Source organism: Phacochoerus africanus, chromosome 11 (assembly GCF_016906955.1).
Source record: "Phacochoerus africanus isolate WHEZ1 chromosome 11, ROS_Pafr_v1, whole genome shotgun sequence".
In the NCBI taxonomy this organism is placed as follows: Eukaryota; Metazoa; Chordata; class Mammalia; order Artiodactyla; family Suidae; genus Phacochoerus; species Phacochoerus africanus.
This window is the reverse complement of record NC_062554.1, coordinates 71,692,824-71,714,067: the sequence shown is the minus strand read 5'-3', so window position 1 is coordinate 71,714,067 and position 21,244 is coordinate 71,692,824. Positions and strand designations below refer to the sequence as shown.

General features: G+C 39.5%; 1 protein-coding gene across 2 annotated transcripts in view; it reads left to right on the top strand.

Moving 5' to 3' along the window:
* PEX1 (peroxisomal biogenesis factor 1) overlaps positions 1 to 11,025 on the top strand; it is a 62,041-nt gene extending 51,016 nt beyond the window's left edge. The window contains exons 23-25 of one of the 2 annotated variants that reach the window (XM_047754255.1): positions 110 to 240; positions 9,161 to 9,230; positions 9,714 to 11,025. In XM_047754255.1, coding sequence (XP_047610211.1) covers positions 110 to 240; positions 9,161 to 9,230; positions 9,714 to 9,719 — 207 coding nt within the window. In that variant the 3' untranslated portion in view covers positions 9,720 to 11,025. Of the gene's footprint in view, positions 1 to 109; positions 241 to 9,160; positions 9,426 to 9,713 lie in introns of those variants that run through there. The other variant, XM_047754254.1, reaches the window with a different exon arrangement.
* Positions 11,026 to 21,244: the final 10,219 nt, after the last annotated feature.

Sequence of the window (21,244 nt, the reverse complement as noted above, 5' to 3'; positions counted from 1 at the left end):
TTACGAGAAAGGGAATGTAGTCTCCAAATAAAACTGACAAAAAAATAACACTTGGACTCCCTTTTTCATCATATCCCTAAGTTAACTTTTTGTCATTTTTTAACTTAAGGAGGATGATGCCCTTAACCAACCAGGACCAATCAGAACCAGTCTGGCTATTAGTCAGTCACATTTAATGACTGCACTCAGTCACACAAGGCCATCCATCAGTGAGGATGACTGGAAGAACTTCGCTGAGCTGTAAGTAGCAGATTCTGATTCAGAAGTATGGATATTATGATAGGTCACAGTTATTCAAACTTTTAAAAGTTCTTTTTAAAATCACAAATAGTATTTTGAATATTTAAAAGCCAGTTCAGGAACTCCCCTTGTCTCAGCAGTAGTGAACCCAACTAGTATCCGTAACATTGCGTGTTTGATCTCTGGCCTTGCTCAGTGGGTTAAGGGTCCTGCGTTGCCATGAGCTGTGGTGTCCCTTGGATCCCACGTTGCTGTGGTTGTGGTATAGGCCAACAGCTGCAACTCTCATTTAACCCCTAGCCTGGGAACCTCCATATACCATGGGTGCGGCCCTGAAAAGCAAAAAAAAAAAAAAAAAAAAAGCCAATTCAAAACATTTGCTTATTAGCCATGCATTTAACACCCCAAACCTTTAGGAATGTAGAAGTTAAAAATGAATTTTCATTGTAAAAAATTCAAATATGATCAAATGGATTGATTGATTGAACTCGTTTAATTTTAAAAGCTTCAAAGGAAAAAAGGAAAATCAAAAGCCCCAAATGATCCCAGTATATAGTTTGCAAACTATATATTGAAAAATATACTTGTTTTCGTTTTCAAAATAATGTGTATCAATCTCAAGAACATTTAAATACACTCACACTTATTTACTTGTGAACCATGTTCAATACACATTTGAATGTACAGACTTCTTGCAGTTGTCTCTGTAGCAACTTTAGAATCTGAGACCCAAAGACTGGGGGACCATACTAGGTCAATGAATCAACTTAATTCAAGAAATATATTCCTTGGTAGTGTACAGGACAGTGACTGCAGTGAACAGTACTGTAGTGTATGTGTGCAAGCTGCTAAGAGAGTAGATCTTAAAAGTTCTTTCCACAAGAAAAAACCTAACAACTGTGAGGGATTTTGAATGATATCTAAGGATATCTGTGGTAATCCTTTCACAATATATACATATATCAAATCATTATGTTGTACACCAAATTTATACAACAAAAGCTAACACAATGTTATATGTCAATTCTATCTGAATTTTAAAAAGTGAAAAATGGGAAAAAAAGTATTCCTGGTTAACTCTTGGTTGAATTTTGCTCTTTGTTGCAGTTTGCACATGTGTGCACACTGAAAGCATAGAAAAAATTTCCCTTCCCATCCAGTAATAATTAAATTGACATAAGATACATGTACAGGAGAAGTAATTTTGTACATTCAGGATCCCCATAGGCAGTTAAGCATTGACGCTTCTTACTGCCCTGAGCTAAGGACTGAGCTAGGGGCCAGTTCACAGGAAAATGGGAAGGACAGGTGTTTGCCCTGTCATGCAGGTAAGTCTTTCAAGATAAACTTTTCTCTGCTAGTGGTGCAGGCTCTGTATCTAAATTCCGTAAGGCAGTTAAGGGAGAGGTAAAAAGCTTTTCCTGTCTGCTGGGTCTTGATGCCCTTCAGCTCAAAATAATCCACCTGCCACATGGCACAGTTTAGGTTACAAACTAGAAAAATTCAGGATCCAGTCTAATTTAAAGGTAGAAAACTGAACCTCAAAGATAAATTCATTGCAGCTGCAGCTCAGATTCAGTCCCTGGCCCCAGAACTTCCTTGTGCCATGGGAGCCAGTAAAAAAAAAAAAAAGACCCATTAACAGCACTAGAATCTTACATCCATAAAGGTGTATTATTGAAACATCATTTCTGTCTCCACAATGACCCCCATTTCTAACAAAGACAATCACAATAAGATTAAATTGTTTTCACATTAAGTCTAGTTTAAGTAAACATGGCCTGATTATTTACATACATTCAGCAAAAATAGTTATTGACCATATAGGCTCTTTTAAATCTGCTTTGCTGGAAATGCTCATAAAGAATTTTTTTTTTTTTGTCTTTTTGCCGTTTCTTGGGCTGCTCCTGCGGCATGTGGAGGTTCCCAGGCTAGGGGTCTAATCGGAGCTGTAGCCACCGGCCTATGCCAGAGCCACAGCAGCGCAGGATCTGAGCCACGTCTGTGACCTACACCACAGCTCACGGCAATGCTCGGATCCTTAACCCACTGAGCAAGGGCAGGGATCGAACCTGCAACCTCATGGTTCCTAGTCGGATTCGTTAACCACTGTGCCACGACAGGAACTCCTCATAAGGAATTTTAGATTGACATTTTAAAAGTCTCTTGAAGCTAGGAAGCCAAGCCAAGGACTCACTCACCATCAGATTTCACTTGCAATAACTATCTACTGTTGATCCTTGAACAAAGTGGACTTAAACTGCGTGGGTCTCCATACATCTGGATTTTTCAGTATCGCATACTACACAATCCATGGCTGGCTGAATCTGTGTGTGCAGAACTGTGGATTCGGAGGGCTGACTACAAAAGTTATAGGCAGATTTTTGACTGTGTGTTGAGGGGTAGAGGGGCAGAGTGTTGGTGTCCCTAGCCCCTGTTTTGTTGAAGGGTCAGCTGTATTTGGGTTCATTGCTGTCTCCTAGAGATCCCCTGAAGTTCCTGTACCTGCCAGGAAATGACCTTCCTTACTCACCTGGTAAGGTTACTGGGAACTCTGTAACCAAGGTACAAGGCTGGTTTTCCAAGGAGCTTAATTGGCTCCATAAAATCAACCTTAATTTCTTAAAATTATTCTTTTCCCAGTCTATGCACGTTCCTAAATATGACATCCAGTCAAAGCCTTGGTAATATAACCAGTGTTTCCAATTGTGTCCTGTTACAAGGAGAAAGGATTCTTACTGGACGTATGGGAATAACAGTGTAGCCATAAAAATCAAGAGTACTCACTAAGAGTTTCTGAATTCTGGAGGGATCAGATAGGGAAAAAAAAAAGTTTCATCTTCATTCACAAAGGATTTATCACCAAATTACTGATAGCTTAAGAGAAAAGAAAAAAGGTTTCCCTGAATCTGGAAAAACAAAACATAAAAAGAACAGTGTTTCAAACAAATTCCTAAAACTTACAGTCATCCTCAGTAGTTCTTTCAGTCCCATGTAACTAGTCTTTTTTGCTCTTTTGTTAGCAGTTTTATGAAGCCAGTTGGGTTCTGGAAATTCACCTAGTTCAGTGGTATGACCTGAAAGTTATCAGAAACCTGTTGTTGTTCGAGTCCTTTCCATGAGGCTTGTTGAAGATGAAGCACTTTTGTAGGAACTCTTTCACAGTAACTATAAATGACAAAAGACTTTAAACATGGCCATGGTTCACGATCTGACAAAAGTTCATTACAATGCAGTTGATGAGGAAATTTGGTTATTTCCGTGACACAACATTTTAAGTGATAATTGAACCTGTGCCACTCCAGCTGCTCCAGTGACAATGCTGGATCTTTAACCTGCAGGTTTTAAAACACTTTGTTCTATAGTATCATGGGTCACTGTTAAACCGTACTTAAATTATTTATTTAACCAAAGTGACAAAGACTTTGCAGACAAGTCCGAATATAGTTTAAAAAAAAAAAAAAAAAAAAACCTTAGAGAAAGCTGTTTTCCTAAGTATTCAGGCATGAAGCATAGGAAATCATTTTGATAAAACTCAAAATCTTTAAGATTACTTAAAAGGTAGAGAAGGGTCTTTCACCGTCTTTTTTTTTTTTTTCCATTTTAGGGCCACACCTATGGCATATGTGAAGTTCCCAGGCTAGGGGTCAAAGTCAAATTGGAGCTACAGCTGCCGGCCTACGAACACCACAGCAACGCAGGATCCAAGTGGTATTTGCAGCCTACACCACAGCTCACGGCAATGCCAGATCCTTGGTCCACTGAGCGAGGCCAGGGATGGAACCCACATCCTCATGGATACTATCAGATTTGTTTCTGCTGCACCACGAAAAGAAGTCCATCTTTTCCTTTTTTAAAAAAATTTTGGGGAGTTCCCGTCATGGGGCAGTGGTTAACAAATCGACTAGGAACCATGAGGTTGCGGGTTTGATCCCTGCCCTTGCTCAGTGGGTTAACGATCCAGCGTTGTCGTGAGCTGTGGTGTAGGTTGCAGACTCGGCTCGGATCCTGCGTTGCTGTGGCTCTGGCATAGGCTGGGGGCTACAGCTCCGATTCGACCCCTAGCCTGGGAATCTCCATATGCCTCGGGAGCGGCTCCAGAAAAGGCAAAAAGATAAAAACAAACAAAAATTTTTGGCCATGCCGGAAGCATGGGGAAGTTGCTGATCCAGGAATCAAACCCACACCAACGCAGCAACCCCAGCTGCTGCAGTGACAGTGCCGTGTACTTAACCTGCTGTGCCACGATAGGACTCCTTCACGGTCTTATCAATAGCAGACCAATAATCCAGTAAAATTTTGTCCTTAAGCAGAAAAAAATAAATTTTAGTTTTAGTTAAATAAGCTCTAAAATCAGCTTAACACTTTTATACTCTTAAATTCATTCCATTTTAACCAGCTCGACTACACAAAGTAAAAGTCTCTCCAATTTTCTATGTCCGTTTAATTTGTCCTTTATTCTTTCCCATTCAGAAACAATCAGAATAGAGTTACATACAGTTGTTTCCCTTATTATTTCTCATAGTTCTAGTTTACATATACTAGAATTCTTAACTCTTAAAAACTTTCATTTCTAGTAGTAAAATACACTTCAACAGTACAATTCTTCACTGTAGGATAATTAATACCAAGTATTTTTAGTTTCTGTATAATTAGCCAAAAGTAAATAAGCCTATATTCAGTAATGTTTCAGTATTTTATCTTATTTAGAAATGACCTAGATATCTAATGAATTTTTATCGTTTACCAAACTCTAAGGGTATAAATTAGTAAATAAGTTTTGGAAACTACTTTATCATAAAACTTAATTATTATTGAGAATTTCACTTAAAAATGAGTTAAGAAAAAAAAGTTAAGGAGTTCTCTGGCAGCCTAGCAATAAGGATTTGATGTTGTCACTGCTGTGGCTTGGTTTCAATTCCTGGGCCCAGAATTTCCACATACCATGGGTGCAGCCCCCCCCCCCCCAAAAAAAGAAAAGCTTAAAACAATTAAATTTAATTACTTATGAAAAGTTCATGAGACATTAAAACAGCTATCATGGCAAATTCTGTAATAGGTACAAAATACTTAAACAAGTTTTATTTACTAAAGACTATCCCAGATCACAGACTTGTGAAGCATTTGGATTAGTTTCTGTTATGTTTCTGAGAGTTTAGAAATATTGAATTTGTGGAGTTACCGTCGTGGCTCAGTGGTTAACGAATCCGACTAGGAACCATGAGGTTGCAGGTTCGATCCCTGGCCTTGCTCAGTGAGTTAACGATCTGGCGTTGCCGCGAGCTGTGGTGTGGGTTGCAGACATGGCTTGGATCTGGTGTTGCTGTGGCTGTGGCTACAGCTCTGATTAGACCCCTAACCTGGGGACCTCCATATGCCTCGGGAGTGGCCCTAGAAAAGGCAAAAAGACAAAAAAAAAAAAAGAAAGAAATATTGAATTTGTTAAGTGCTTTTTTCTGTAAATCAGTTACAATAGATCATTCTTACAAATTAACTTGGGCAATATTCATCCTTGCATAGCAAAATATCACAAATACATAACATATATCCATAGACATAGAGACAGACTCTGTAGCTTCCACTCCAAAATTGTAGCCATTTATAAAACAGTCCATATCTTGAAAACCATCTTCTCCCCAGCCCCCTTCCCCCCCCCCCCAGTCTCAGGTGATTTGTAGGTGGTGTTTTAGTTATCTCGTGGCATGTTTACATTTCAAAGACATGATAAGATTTACATCTTCAAGGGAAAGAGAAGGAATGCAAGTTCTTTCTTGGGAGTTTGTTTTGAAATTTAGTTGGTTTACAGTAGCTTCAGGTATACAAGAGTGATTCAATATTTATCAATTATATACTATATACCATTTAAACTTATTACAAAGTAATGGGTATTATTTCCCTGTCCTATACAGTATATCCTTCTTCTCTGTTTTATACATAGTCGTTTGTACCTCTTAATCCCCAACCCCTGTCTTGCTCCTCCCTCTTTCCCTCTCCCCCTTGGTAACCACTAGTTTGTTCTCTATATCTGTGAGTTATTTTGTTTTGTACATTCATTTGTTTTTGTTTTTAAGTGATCACAGTATTTGTCTTTGACTTATTTCACTTAGCGTACTATTTTCTAGGTCCATCCACATTGCTGCAAACGGCAGTATTTCATTCTTGTTTATGTCTGAGTAATAGTCTTATTTATACATACGGAATCTTCTTAAGCCAGTGGTTTGTTGATGGACACTTTTTATTTATCTTGGCAGTGATAAATAATGCTGTTTTGACCATTAGGATGCATATACCTTTTTGCATTAGTGTTTGTTTTCTTTGATATATACACCAGGAATGCAATTGCTAGATCATGTGGTAGTTCTGTTTTTATTTATTATTTTTTTTTTGAGGGGCCTCCACACCGTTTTCCATAGTGACTACACAAATATTCATTTACACCAACAGTGGAGGAGGGCTCCCTCTTCTCTGCATCCTCACCAACACTTGTTATTTGTGTTCCTTTTGATAGCCATTCTGACAGGGGTGAGATGATCTCTTATTGTGGCTTTGCTTTTTATTTCTCTGGTAATACATGATGTTGAACATCTTTTCATGTGCCTGTTGGCCATCTGTGTATCTTTGGAAAAATGTCTAAAAAATGGACAGAGGATTTAAATAATCAGGTTGTTTTTGATATTGAGTTATATGAGCTGTTTATTTTGGATATTAACCTCTTATCAGGCATACCATTTACAAGTATTTTCTTCTATTCAGTAGGTTGTCCTTTTTGTTCTTTTCCTTCTAGGAGTTTTGAGATATTGGTAATATTTATATTTTGATAGTTCTCTATCATCAGAAGTATACGGTAATTTTAGTATTTAAAATTTCTCAACTTTTTAGAACAATTCTTTTCTAACATTCTGGTCTTTTACAATATCTGCAAGCATTTTGAGATGAATAGGTGAACTTTGGAATTGTTTCTATAGCCACATTTCTGGTTTTGAAGAGAGACTGATTTGTAAAATAAGGACAGTCACTTCGAATTCCTCAGAGAACTGGCTGCTCACAAGGGCCTGGCCCATTCCTCTAACTACATGAAGATTTTCAGTTATGATGGAAATCAAGAGATCCTATGTTCTGAAGCTTCAGGGTTTAATGCACTATGTCTTTTAAAAAATTTGTATGAAGCTTTCAAACACCTTCAAATATTTTCCTTTTTTCTGAATATGTAATGTAACCATGGATTAGTTCACCTTAGGGGAAAAAGCCTCTCCGTTGCTTCCATGAGCCCCTGAATATGGCCCTATAGCTGATCCATTTCCTGATTATTATTATTATTTACTACGACAGCCTGGGAGAAATTCTGGTCATCTATTTCCCTCTTTGAGAGGAGGCCTCCAGGGGCCACCTGGCTTGTCTAGTGGCTGACACTGTACTCACAGGTGGGCAGAATATCCTTTAGCAGCCAATCACGTTCCCTGTGAGTGAAGTTATAGATTATTTCTAACATCTCTTTCAATTTGATAGGATGTTCTTAAAATGGAGGTCAGAGGGCTTTATGACTTACTAGACTGGCTGCTGTCCCTGCATCGTGAATTCTTTTTCATGGAGGTCCAGGGTACATCCATAAAGGATGTTGCATAGGAAGGCCCCAAGCTGGCAGAGCCTGACTGCAGAGCCCTGGGAAGTAGGAGCATTTGCAAGAGGCAGCCATGCCACCCTTACTACCCATCCTGCGTGATTCTGCTAAATTCACCCAGAGATCAGCCAGAGTGTTCTCTGTAAATCTTATAGGGAAAATGAAGTTAAAAGAGGCAGACAGAGCTGTATTTTGAGATGGGGGATTAAAATTGGATGTGGACTTATAGTTTTTGTTTCAAGTGTAATGTCTGTGCACTTTGTTAAAGGTATCCCTAAGGTTGGTTTTTTTGTTGGTGGTGGTGGTGGTGTTTTGTCTTTTTAGAGCCACACCATGACATATGTAAGTTCCCAGGGAAGGGGTCAAATCAGAGCTGCAGCCACTGCCCTATACCACAGCAACACAGGATCTGAGCTGCACCTGCGACCTACACCACAGCTCACGGCAACACCAGGTCGCTTATCCCACTAAGAGAGGCCAGACATCAAACCCACATCCTCATGGACACTAGTTGGGTTCATTACTGCTAATCCATGATGAAAACTCCTGCACCTACTCTTAATTATTTCACTGGGATAGAGGTAAAATAGTTGCATCACAGTGTACTCACATTTTTCAGTGCTTTTGACATCTATTGCCAAATTGCCTTCCAGAAATACTGTACAATGTATATTGCAGCAGCAATATAATTATGATAGTGCCAGCCTCACCATAGCCTAACATTAAACATTGCAGTATTTCTCTAAACTTGGACATTTTTGTTTTCTTTTTAGTGTTGCACCCATGGCATGTGGAGGTTCCCAGGCAGGGGTCAAATCAGAGCTATAGCCGCTGGCCTATGCCACGGCCACAGCAACGTGGGATCCCAGCCACATCTGCATCCTACACCATAGCTTATGGCCATGCCAGATCCTTAACCCACTGAGCGAGGAGGCCAGGGATCAAACCTGCAACCTCATGGATGCTAGTTAGATTCGTTAACCACTGAGCCACGATGGGAACTCCCTAAACTTGGCCAATTTGATTAGAGAATATTTAAAATTTTCCAATTCTTAAAATAGGTCATTTTTTATATTAATCATTGCCAGTTTATTTTTTAACTTCTCTCTTCATCCCCTTTGTTCCTTTTTCTTTTGAAGTATTGAAAATTTTTAGCAACTTGTAAGAACTTTAATTTCTGTTACAAATATTTTTTCTCGTTTCCCTTTTGTACCTTAAAATTGTTTGCAAACAATCCATTGTTCTTTGTTTTGTAATTTTAGCATTTACATGTATTAAATATTGTCTCACTTTTTTTTTAAGGTATGAAAATTTTCAAAATCCAAAGAAGAGAAAAAATCAAAGTGGAACAGTGTTCCGACCTGGACAGAAAGTAACTCTAGCATAAAATATACTTCTGTTTTTTTTTTTTTGTGGTGGTACTTTGTCCCTGTGTTTTAATGGTGAAAGTGATCTCTATAAATTCCTTTTTAATTTAATTCGTTAGTCTATAAAATCAGATTGATCATAACGATCAGGATTATTTGATATTAATACTTGAGAATAAATTGGGATTATTTATAACAGATTCTGTATTGTTATTTCCTATATTCTTAAGTCCTTACTGAAATATTTTCCAAATGGAATAACTTTATTCTCCTTTGAAGAAAAAAACAATGGTATTAAGTACATTTCTTAGAACTTGCTGACAGTTGCATATTCAACATCTTTCTTGCATTTGACAAGTTTTATGCTTAGCAACTAACTTCTTGTCTGTTTTAGAAATAAAATACCCAGTTATTTGCAGATCCAGTGATCTGTTCTTTTATCTATAACTGTGGAATTCTTAAATAAATTTAATTGTTCTTTCAACCAGAAATGAGATCACATCCCTCTAAGATGCTACATCCAGCTGCAAGGCCAGGGTCCTGAATGATGTCCATGCCTCCCCAGCTCCAAGGTGACTCTGTCTGGATACACTCTACTCTACAAGCTAAACTGTAAAGTCAGCCACCATCAATACAAACTGTGGCAAGGGGAAAGGAGAAAGTTAAATAAAATATGCAAATAAATACATGAGACAGCAAAGAAAAATGTATAGACTGCGACTGTTGGCCTTTCTACAGTTAATCATGAGGCCAAGGCTGAGTAAGTTCTGTTTCTTTCTTCCATTACTAATTCCATGTCCCTACCTCAGCCGTGTCACCTTAGTGGATCAGAGAACTCTACTAAGTGGGATGGTATAAACCTTCATTTCCATCTGCACCCTTGGTTGCCTAAGGTTACAGATGGCCTCCATTAAATTTACGGTTAACATTCAGTATTACAAGGTTCTAGCCGTACTTCTCCCACCCGCCTCATGTGGCATCAACTTTCTCTTCACTTAGCCAGTATAATCCTCCCCTTTCAAACCACTGGGAACCATCATCCCTGTGTTCCCCTTGTAGAAGCATCCCTCCTTTGCTTACGCCTAAATGGCAAAGCCCAGAATCACAAAGAATACATGCAAAGATGTTTCAGTCACTAGGTTTTAACTGAGGAGCCATCCTCCCTTGTATTTTGTTCCCAGATCCTTGTATTAAAACCACGGCCACTGGTTCGCAGTGTAGACTACATGTACTACATCTTGCAGAACAGGATTCTAGCCTCAGTTATGTCCCCAAACGGCCAGCTTTTTCAGGAAGAGGGGTGTTTATGTTAAGTCCAGGGATTTCACTGCAAATCAAGTTTCGTGATCAGAAGCAAGTGTCATAAAGGATAGCATAACAGTGTGAAAGCCTAACAGCATGAAATCATGTAGTGAGTTCGCACGAGACGGTGGAGGACAAAGCAAATCCAGTTCCAGAATGTGTCATCTCCAGGGAGGACAAATTGCTGCCTCATCTCCTGCAGGAGGGGGACAAATGTCATCAGCCTTTCACAAGTCCTGGACTGGTGTCCCCTGGTGTGAACCTCTGTGGTCATTGCTGCGGACAAGTAGGTTGGCAGGACAGTGGATGGTCAGGCCAGCCGTGGTGAGGGGAAACCCACACTGTAGAGCACATGTAGACCCCCGTCCTTGCCCCCACAGCCACACTGTTCATGAACACAGTAAACAAGTACTAGGCAGCTGGAGACAAAGGTTGATTGACGTTCATGGAGAGGTCAACGCCTCTATTTTTTTGTTGTTGTTGTTGTTGCTATTTCTTGGGCCGCTCCCACAGTATATGAAGGTTCCCAGGCTAGGGGTCTAATCGGAGCTGCAGCCACCGGCCTACGCCAGAGCCACAGCAACGCGGGATCCGAGCCGCGTCTGCAACCTACACCACAGCTCACGGCAACACCGGATCGTTAACCCACTGAGCAAGGGCAGGGACCGAACCCACAACCTCATGGTTCCTAGTCGGATTCGTTAACCACTGCGCCACGACGGGAACTCCCAACGCCTCTATTTTAACAGTGAGAGAACACCTCATTGTTAAAAGCATTGAGGAATATTAGCTGAGCATTCACACAGAACACAAACATTCTCTATTTGAACCCATTTCAAGAACTCTGGCCAAGGAGTTCTTCTGTGGCAAAGCAGGTTATGGAACTGGCATTGTCACTGCAGTGGCTTGGGTCACTGTGGTTGTATAGGTTTGATCTTTGGCCTGGGAACTTCCACAAGATGTGGGCAAAAATAATAGAAATAAAAATAAAATCACCATTATATTTAAAATGTGTGTATATTTATGTCTCTCTCTATATATACATATATATGTATGACCGAGTCACTTTGTTGTATAGCAGAAATTTGTACACATCAAAAAAAATTCTTAAGTATGAACAATATATGCCAACAAATTTGACAACCTAGAATAAATGGACAGCTTTCTAGAGACAGACAACCACCAAAGCTGAATCAAAAAGAAATAGATCAAGTGAACAGACTGATCACTAGAAATGAAATTGGATTATGTAATAAAAACACTCCCTGCAAACCAAAGTCCAGGACCAGATGGCTTCACAAGCAAATTTTACCAAACATACAAAGAAGAATTTATACCCATCCTCAAACTTTTCCAAAAGATTGAAGAAGGAACACTCCCAAGGACATTCTAGGAAGTCACCATCACCCTACTACCAAAACCAGACAAAAGTACAAAAAAAAATTATAGGCCAAAATCTTTGATGAATATAGATACGAAAATTCTCAGCAAAATTTTAGCCAACCGAACCCAAGAACATATAAAAAAATCATACACTACAACCAAGTGGAATTCATTCCAAGTTCACAAGGATGGTTCAACACATTTAAACCAATCAACATCATACACCACATTAACGAAAGTCAAAATGATCATCTCAATATATGCAGAAAACGCATTCGACAAAATCCAACATCCATTCATGATAAAAACTTACCAAAGTAGGTTTAGAGGGAACATACCTTAACATTATAAAGGCCATTTATGACAAACCCACAGCCAATATAATACTCAATGAGGAAAAGCTGAAAGCCTTCCATTTAAAATCTGGAACAAGACAAGGATACTCACTCTCACCACTTTTATTCAATATAGTATTGGAAGTCCTAGCCACAGAAATCAGACAAAAGAAGTAAAATGTATCCAAATTGGAAGAGAAGAGGTAAAATTGTCACTCTTTGCACATGACATGATACTATATATAGAAAACCTTAAGGACTCCACACAAAAATGACTCAAACTGATCAATGAATTCAGTGAAGGAATAGGATACAAGATTAACATTCAGAAATTGGTTGCATTTCTGTACAGTAACAATGAAATATTAGAAAAGGAATATAAAAATACATAGCTTATTCATAACCCAAAAAATTAAATACCTAGGAATAAACCTGACCAAGGAGGTGAAAGACTTATATTCTGAGAACTATAAAACATTAATCAAGGAAATTAAAGAGGATTCAAAGAAATGGAGAGATATTCCATGCTCCTGGATTGGGAAAATTAGTATTGTTAAAATGACCATACTACCCAAAGCCATCTACAGATTCAATACAATTCCTAACAAATTACCCATGACATTTTTCACAGAACAAACTACCCAAAAATTTATATGGAACCATAAAAGACCTAGAATTGCCAAAGCAATCCTGAGGAAAAAAGACCCAACCAGGAGCCATAACTCTCCCACACTTCAGACAATATTACAAAGCTACAGTAATAAAGACAGGGTAGTACTGGTACTAAAACAGACATACAGACCAATGGGACAGAATAGTGAACCCAAAAATAAACCCAGATACCTGTGGTCAATTAATTTTCAACAAAGGAGGCAAGAATATAAATTGGGAAAAAGTGGTGCTGGGAAACTGGACAGCTGCATGTAAGTCAATGAAACTAGAACACATCCTCACACCATGCGCAAAAATAAACTCAAAATGGCTTGGAGAGTTAAACATAAGACACCATAAAACTCCTAGAAGAGAATACAGGCAAAACATTCCCTGATCAACTGTACAAATGTTTTCTTAGGTCAGTCTCCCAAAGCCAACAGAAAAAAAAAAAAAAATGTGTTCCTATTGTGGCTCACTAGAGGCAAATCTGCCTGGTAACACTCATGACGCAGGTTTGATCCCTGGCCTGCCTCAGTGGGTTAAAGATCTGGCATTGTTATGAGCTGTAGTGTAGTTCACAGATGTAGCTCGGATCCTGCGTTGCCATGGCTGTGGCATAGGCTGGCAACTGCAGCTCTGATTCGACCCCTAGTCTGGGAACCTCCATATGCTATGGGTGCAGCCCTAAAAAGACAAAAGAAAGAGAAAGAAAGAAAAAGAAAGTATGCAGACAAAGATAAACCAATGGGACCTATTCAAATTTAAAAGCTGTTGCACAGCAGGGGAAACCATTAAAAAAAAAAGACAAAAAAACCTACAGAATGGGAGAAAATAGTTTCAAATGATGCAACTGACAAGGGCTTAATCTCTAAAATATGCAAACGACTTGCACAACTCAACAGCAAAAAAACCCAACAACTCAATTGAAAAATGGGCAGAAAAACTGAATAGACATTTCTCCAAAGAAGAAACAGACATTTCTCCAAAGAAGAAATACGGATGGCCAACAGGCACATGAAAAAATGCTCAACACCACTAATTATTAGAGAAATGCAAATCAAAACTACTATGAGGTACCACCTCACACCAGTCAGAATGGCCATCATTAATAAGTAAATAAATACTGGATATTTAATAAATAAATACTGGAGAGGGTGTGGAGAAAAGGAAGACCTCCTACTCTGCTGATGGGAATGTAAATTGGTACAACCACTATGGAAAACAATATGGAAGTACCTCAGAAAACTAAATATAGAACTATCATATGACCCAGCAATCCTACTCTTGGGCATATACCAGACAAAACTTTCCTTGAAAAAGACACATGCACCCCTATGTTGCTAATAGCACCATTCACAACAGCCAAGACAAGCAAACGACCTAAATATCCATTGACGAATGGGTGGAGTAAGAAGATGTGGTACACATACACAATGAAATACTCCTCAGCCATCAAAAAGAACAAGATAATGCCATTTTCAGCAACAGGGGTGGAACTAGAGACTCTCATACTAAGTGAACTAAGGAAGAAAAAGACAAATACCATATGATACCACTTATATCTGGAATCTAATACATGGCACAAAACGAACCTATCTACAGAAAAGAAACAAACTCATGGACATGGAGAACAGACTTGTGTGTGCCAAAGGGGAGGGAGAGGGAGTGGGATGGACTTGGGAATTTGGGATTAGTAGATGCAAACTATTACATTTGGAGTGGATAAGCAATGAGATTCTGCTATATAGCACAGGGAACTCTATCTAGTCATTCATGATAGAGGATAATGTGAGAAAAAGAAAGCATATATATGTATAACTTGGTCACTTTGCTGTATAGCAGAAATTGACAGAACATTGTAAATCAACTACATTAAAATTTTTTTAAAAAATACTTAAGGAATGGAGTTCCTGTCGTGGCACAGTGGTTAATAAATCCGACTAGGAACCATGAGGTTGCGGGTTTGATCCCTGCCCTTGCTCAGTGGGTTAACGATCCGGCATTGCTGTGAGCTGTGGTGTAGGTTGCAGACACGACTCAGATCCCACGTTGCTGTGGCTCTGGTGTAGGCCGGCAGCTGCGGCTCCGAAAGGACCCCTAGCCTGGGAACCTCTATATGCCACAAGAGCAGCCCAAGAAATGGCAAAAAGACAAAAAAAAAAAAAAACTTAAGGAATGGAGTTCCCGTTGTGGCACAGTGGTTAGTGAATCTGACTAGGAACCATGAGGTTGCGGGTTCGGTCCCTGCCCTTGCTCAGTGGGTTAAGGATCTGGCGTTGCCGTGAGCTGTGGTGTAGGTTGCAGATACGACTCAGATCCCGCGTTGCTGTGGCTCTGGCATAGGCCGGCGGCTACAGCTCCAATTAGACCCCTAGCCTGGGAACTCCATATGTCTTAGGAGCGGCCCTAAAAAAGGCAAAAAGATGAAAAAGAAAAAAACAAAAAAACAACGAATAAACCTCACCAAGAGGAAAGACTTAAAAAACTGAGAACTATAAACATTGATATAAGAAACTGAAGATGATTCAAAGAAATGGAAAGATACATGAAAAACAGTCGCTTCAGCAAGCAGTGTTGGGAAAGTTGGACAGCCTGCGATATAAATCAATGCAATCAAAACACACCCTCATACCATGCACAAAATAAAATGACTTAAAGACTTAAATATAATACATGACACCAGAGAACTCCTAGAAGAGAACATAGGCAAAATGTTCTCTGAGAAGTTCTCCTGTGGTACAATGGGTTAAGGATCTGGCTTTGTCAATGCAGCAGCTCAGGTTGGATGGATCTCTGACCCAGGAACTTCCACATGCTGTGGCACAGCCAAAAAAAAAATTCTCTGACATAAATCATACCAATGTTTTCTTAGGTCAATCTCCTAAGGCAATAGAAATAAAAACAAAAAAACCACAAATGAAACCTAATCAAACTTACAAACTTTTGCACAGCAAAGGAAATAACAAACCAAATGAAAAGACAGGTGTTCCCATCGTGGCACAGTGGAACCAAATCCAACTAGGAACCATGAGGTTGAGGGTTTTATCCCTGGCCTTGCTCAGTGGGTTAAGGATCTGGTGTTGCCGTGAGCTGTGGTGTAGGTCGCAGATGTGGCTCGGCTCTGGCATTGCTTTGGCTCCAGCAAAGGCGGGTGGCTACAGCTCAGATTAGACCCTAGCCTGGAAACCTCCATATGCTGTGGGTGTGGCCCCCCCCAAAAAAGAAAAGACAACGTATGGACTGGAAGAAAATACTTGCCAATGATGCAACCAGTAAGAGGTTAATTTCCAAAATATACATACAGCTCATACAATTCGATAACAAAAAAACAACCCAATTGAAAAAAAATGGGCCTAAATAGACATTTCTCCAAAGAAGACATACAGATAGCTAATAGGCACATGAAAAAATGTTCACCATTGCTAATTATTAGAGAAATACAAATTAAAACAATGAGGCTCCACCTCACACAGGCCAGAACAGCCATCATTAACAAGTGTACAAACAAGAAATGTTGGAAGGGATGTGGAAAAAAGGCAACTCTCCTACACTGTCGGTGGGAATGTAAATTGATGCAACCACTGTGGAAAACAGTATGGAAGTTCCTCAAAAAACTAAAAACGCCATATGATCCAGCAATCCTACTCCTGAGCATATATCCAGGCAAAACTCTTAATTTGAAAAGATCCATGAACGCTTACGTTCATAGTAGCACTATTCACAATAGCCAAGACATAGAAACAACCTAAGTGTCCATGGACAGATGAATGGGTACAGAAGATATGTAAACACAATGGAATATTACTCAGCCATCAAAAAGAATGAAAAATGCCACTTGCAGCAACATGGATGCACCTAGAGATAATCATACTAAGTGAAATAAGACAGAGAAGGACAAATACAGTATGATATGACTTTTATGTAAAATCCAAAATATGGCACAAATGAACCTATCTACTACACAGAAATGACTCACAGACATAGAAAACAGATTTGTGGTGGCCAAAGGTATTGGGGAGGGAAAGACCAGAAGTTTGGGAATAGCAGATGCAAATTATTATATTTTGGAAGGATAATCAACAAGATCCTACTGTGTCATAAGGGAACTAGGGTCAATATCCTATGATAAGACATAATGGAAAAGAATATCAAAGAGAATATATGTAACTGAAACACTTTCTGTACAGTAGAAATTAACACACTGTAAATCAACTATAACTTAATAAAATTTTTTTACAAAGAAAAAAATAATTCCTAACCTAAAATGTAATAATCTATTTTAAGAGTCTGACTAAGAGAACATTTACTGTGAGCACTAATTTGCAGGGTTTTTGTTTGGCCATATCTAGTTGCCTCCACATGATACTGAAAATTCCACAAAGGACCAGGTTTTTGTGCACATTATTCACTGTTGCAAAATCAAGAACAAGGTGCCTTGAAGTTCCCAACGTGGCTCAGTGGTAATGAACCTGACTAGGATCCATGAGATTGTGGGTTTTATCCCTGGCCTTGCCCAGTGTGTTAAGGATCAGATATTGGTGTGAACTGTAGTGTAGGCTGTGGCTGTGGTGAAGGCCAGCAGGTGTAGTTCCAATTCGACCTCTATGCCATGGGTATAGCCCTAAAACAAAGAAAGAAAGAAAGAAAAAAAAAGGTGCCTTGTACTGATGATCACACAATAAATAATATTGCAGGAGTTCCCATTGTGGCACAGCAGAAACAAATCTGACTAGGAACCATGAGGTTGTGGGTTTGATCCCTGGTCTCACTCAGTGGGTTGGGGATCCCGTGTTGCCGTGAGCTGTGGTGTAGGTCGCAGACACAGCTCAGATCTGGCGTTGCTGTGGCTCTGTTGTAGGCTGGCGGCTACATCTCTGATTAGACCCCTAGCCTGGGAACCTCCATATGCCACAGGTGTGGCCCCTAAAAAGACAAAAGACAAATAAATAAATAAAATTGTAAATAAATCATTCTTATTTCTCAACTGTAATTGGAAAATTCCTCCTTTGAATAAATAAGGAGGGAAAAGAAAAATAAAATCTAGTATTTTAGCCTTTAGCTTATTTATTTATTTATTTGCTTGCTTTTTAGGGCCACACTCACAGCATATATGGAAGTTCCCAGACTAGGAGTTGAATCAGAGCTGCAGCTGCCAGCCTACACCACAACCACAGCAATGCCAGATCTGAGGCGAGTCTGTGACCAAGACTGCAGCTCGCAGCAACGCCACGTCTTTCAACTCACTGAGCCAGGCCAGGGATAGAACCTGCGACCTCATGGATTCTAGTCTGGTTCTTTCCACTGAGCCACGACAGGAACTCCTAACTTTTTATTTTTAGATTAGAACAGGTGATTGATTAGGAATCAATTTTGATTATAAATTTAGGCAGTGGAAATTGGTCATCCACAATAGTCTTGGGAGCTATTAGCAGTATGAATTCTTAAATGGATGTTTTTACATTCTTAAAATAAAATAGTGCTCTTCAATATGAAGAAGGAAAAATAAAAATATAAAATGTAAAACACTGGACAAAGGCATTGTCACGGACTTTACTCATTTCCCAGGCAACCTGACATTTTTACAGAACTGGTATAGGACTCAGCTTCTCAGGAAACTTCCAAGAATCAAACAAATCAACAACAAAAAGCAAAGGAATACTTCAAGATAACAAATACCATCAACTGAATATTTAAGGGGAAGTTTTTAGAGGTTTTTAGATAGAAAATTGAAGTGAAGCATTTTGACTAGACATTTATTCTGGCCTATTACCCAGATGTTTTGTTTGTAGCAATCAATGTCAGTTAAAAAGCATGCTACAGCTTCTTCATGGAAGTAAAAATGCTGAGATCTAAAACACTGATTTTCCAAATATTTTCACCACAATTTAGAGGAACACATTTTACATCATGATCAAGTCCTCATGAGCACATTGCTAAAAAAGTTTCTCAAACACCTATTTGTACCACTTGTGCTCTTCTCTGATACTTTTTTATTCTATTTCATGCAAATAATGACATTTTCACCCATACGTGAGTTGAGACTCGCAAATTCACAAACCCTGGCCTCAAGAGGAAAAGCATTGGATGTAGAATTGCTTTATATTTTATGCTCGTGCATATATATATTGAACACATATACAACAAAACACTCCCCAACTACTGCTTTTTCAGAGAAGTACAACCATCTAAGTAGAAGCATGAACTAGTGTTACAAAGGAGTTGTAAAATTCTACAGTTGGTAGAATCTTTTTTATTGTCGTTGTTGTCTCTGATGCAACTTATTCAATAGCATTTGGGAAAATTTCACATTCTCTATTAAATATAGATAAATGGATTCATCATTAAGTCAATCCCACCACAAAATTATTTGGGTTAATTAATTAATTAATCTAATTAATTAACCTCCTCCAATTCTGAAGGGATTAGAGAATTTTTTAATCACCTCACATGCAAATTAAGAAAACGTTCTTTAACCTTTTGAGTCGATGTCTTTTCCTTCCAAGAACACTGGGACAAACCATACAAGTATAGTCAGGTGACACTTAAAGTATTGGTCAGGATTTCCCATTGTGGCTCAGCGGTGATGAACCTGACCAGTGTCCATGAGCATGCAGATTCAATCCATGGCCTTGCTCAGGGGGTTAAGGATCCAGAGTTGCCATGAGCTGTGGTGTAGGTCACAGACGCAGCTTGGATCCTGCGTTGCTGTGGCTGTGGCGTAGGCCGGTGGCTACAGCTCCGATTAGACTGCTAGCCTGGGAGCCTCCACATGCTGCAGGGTGTGGCCCTAAAAAGGAAAAAAAGAAAAAATAGATCACTTCAACTGAAAGAAAAAATAGATCACTTCAACTGATACGTAAAACTTTAAATATGTTCTAATATAATTGAGGACAGTGAAAATATGAACTCTATTCCTAAAGTTTTAGGGCAGGGCTTTGGTTGACTAGAGATCCACCTGCACCATGGCCTCTGCTTACTGCCTTCTCCTGGCAGCTCAAACATTTGCACCTGTGACTGGCAGTGCCAGAGAGCCTTGGTTTTGAAGGGAATGAACCCAGAGGCTGATGGTCCAGCACAGAAGGGTGGGATTGGAACCCTTCCCCCTCTGGGGCCCTCTTGGCATCTGCAAGAGAGGAAGGCAAGAGGCTGTGAAGATGCCCTCCTTGTCTTATAATATGATCAATGTGCATCAATCCTAAGGAGGAGTTGGGATAAAGTGGGATTGACACTACAACCCACCACCACTCCCAGAGAAAAACCCTCAGAATCAACCCATGGAGAGCAGCAGAATTTCCTAATTTACCTTCTTCTTTACTCTTTTTTACTTTACCTGTGAATAATAGGTAATACTCTTTACTGTTTTTTCCTTTACCTATGAATAGTAAGCACAGGGCCAGCCTAACTGGAATGGTCACCAGTTGTCCTGAACAGCATCTCCAGATATTCCATTCTCCATTTAAAACCCATTCTCTGGAGTTCCCGTCGTGGCACAGTGGTTAACGAATCCGACTGGGAACCATGAGGTTGCAGGTTCGGTCCCTGTCCTTGCTCAGTGGGTTAACGATCCGGCGTTGCCGTGAGCTGTGGTGTAGGTTGCAGACGCGGCTCGGATCCCGCGTTGCTGTGGCTCTGGCATAGGCCAGTGGCTACAGCTCCGATTCAACCCCTAGCCTGGGACCCTCCATATGCCGCGGGAGCAGCCCAAGAAATAGCAACAACAACAACAACAACAACAAAAGACAAAAAAAAAAAAAAACCATTCTCTGTGATACTCCAAACTCAACTTTCTAAAATGTAATGATAAAGCATTATTGTGCATTTACTATGTGTCAAGTACCGTGTCTAAGCACCTTATACTTATCATCATGTTTAACCCCCTCAACTGCCTGAGCTGATTATTTCAATGACCTTGTATTTAATCCCAGCTGTGAAGGTCAAAATCCATGGCCTTAGAGCATTCTACCCTGTTCACCTAAAGTGTTCTCCTTGGCCAACACAGAAATAGAACCAAGAGCAACTTCATCTGCAAGATTTCCGAAGCCCTCTGTTATATTAAACTCAGTTAAGATGGTAGAAAAGACACAAATAGCTGAAGAGCTAAACTGTACTCATGGATTGGAAGAATTAGTATTGTTAAAATGTCCATAGACCCAAAGCAATCTATAGTTTCAATGCAATCTCTATCAAAATTCCAATGGCATTTTTCACAGAACTAGAACAAGCAATCCTAAAATGTATATGGAAGAGTTTTGCCACGGAGCATGAGGTTAAGGATCCAGCATTACCACAACTGTGGTGTAGGTCACAGCTATGGCTTGGATTCCATCCCTGGCCCAGGAAATCCC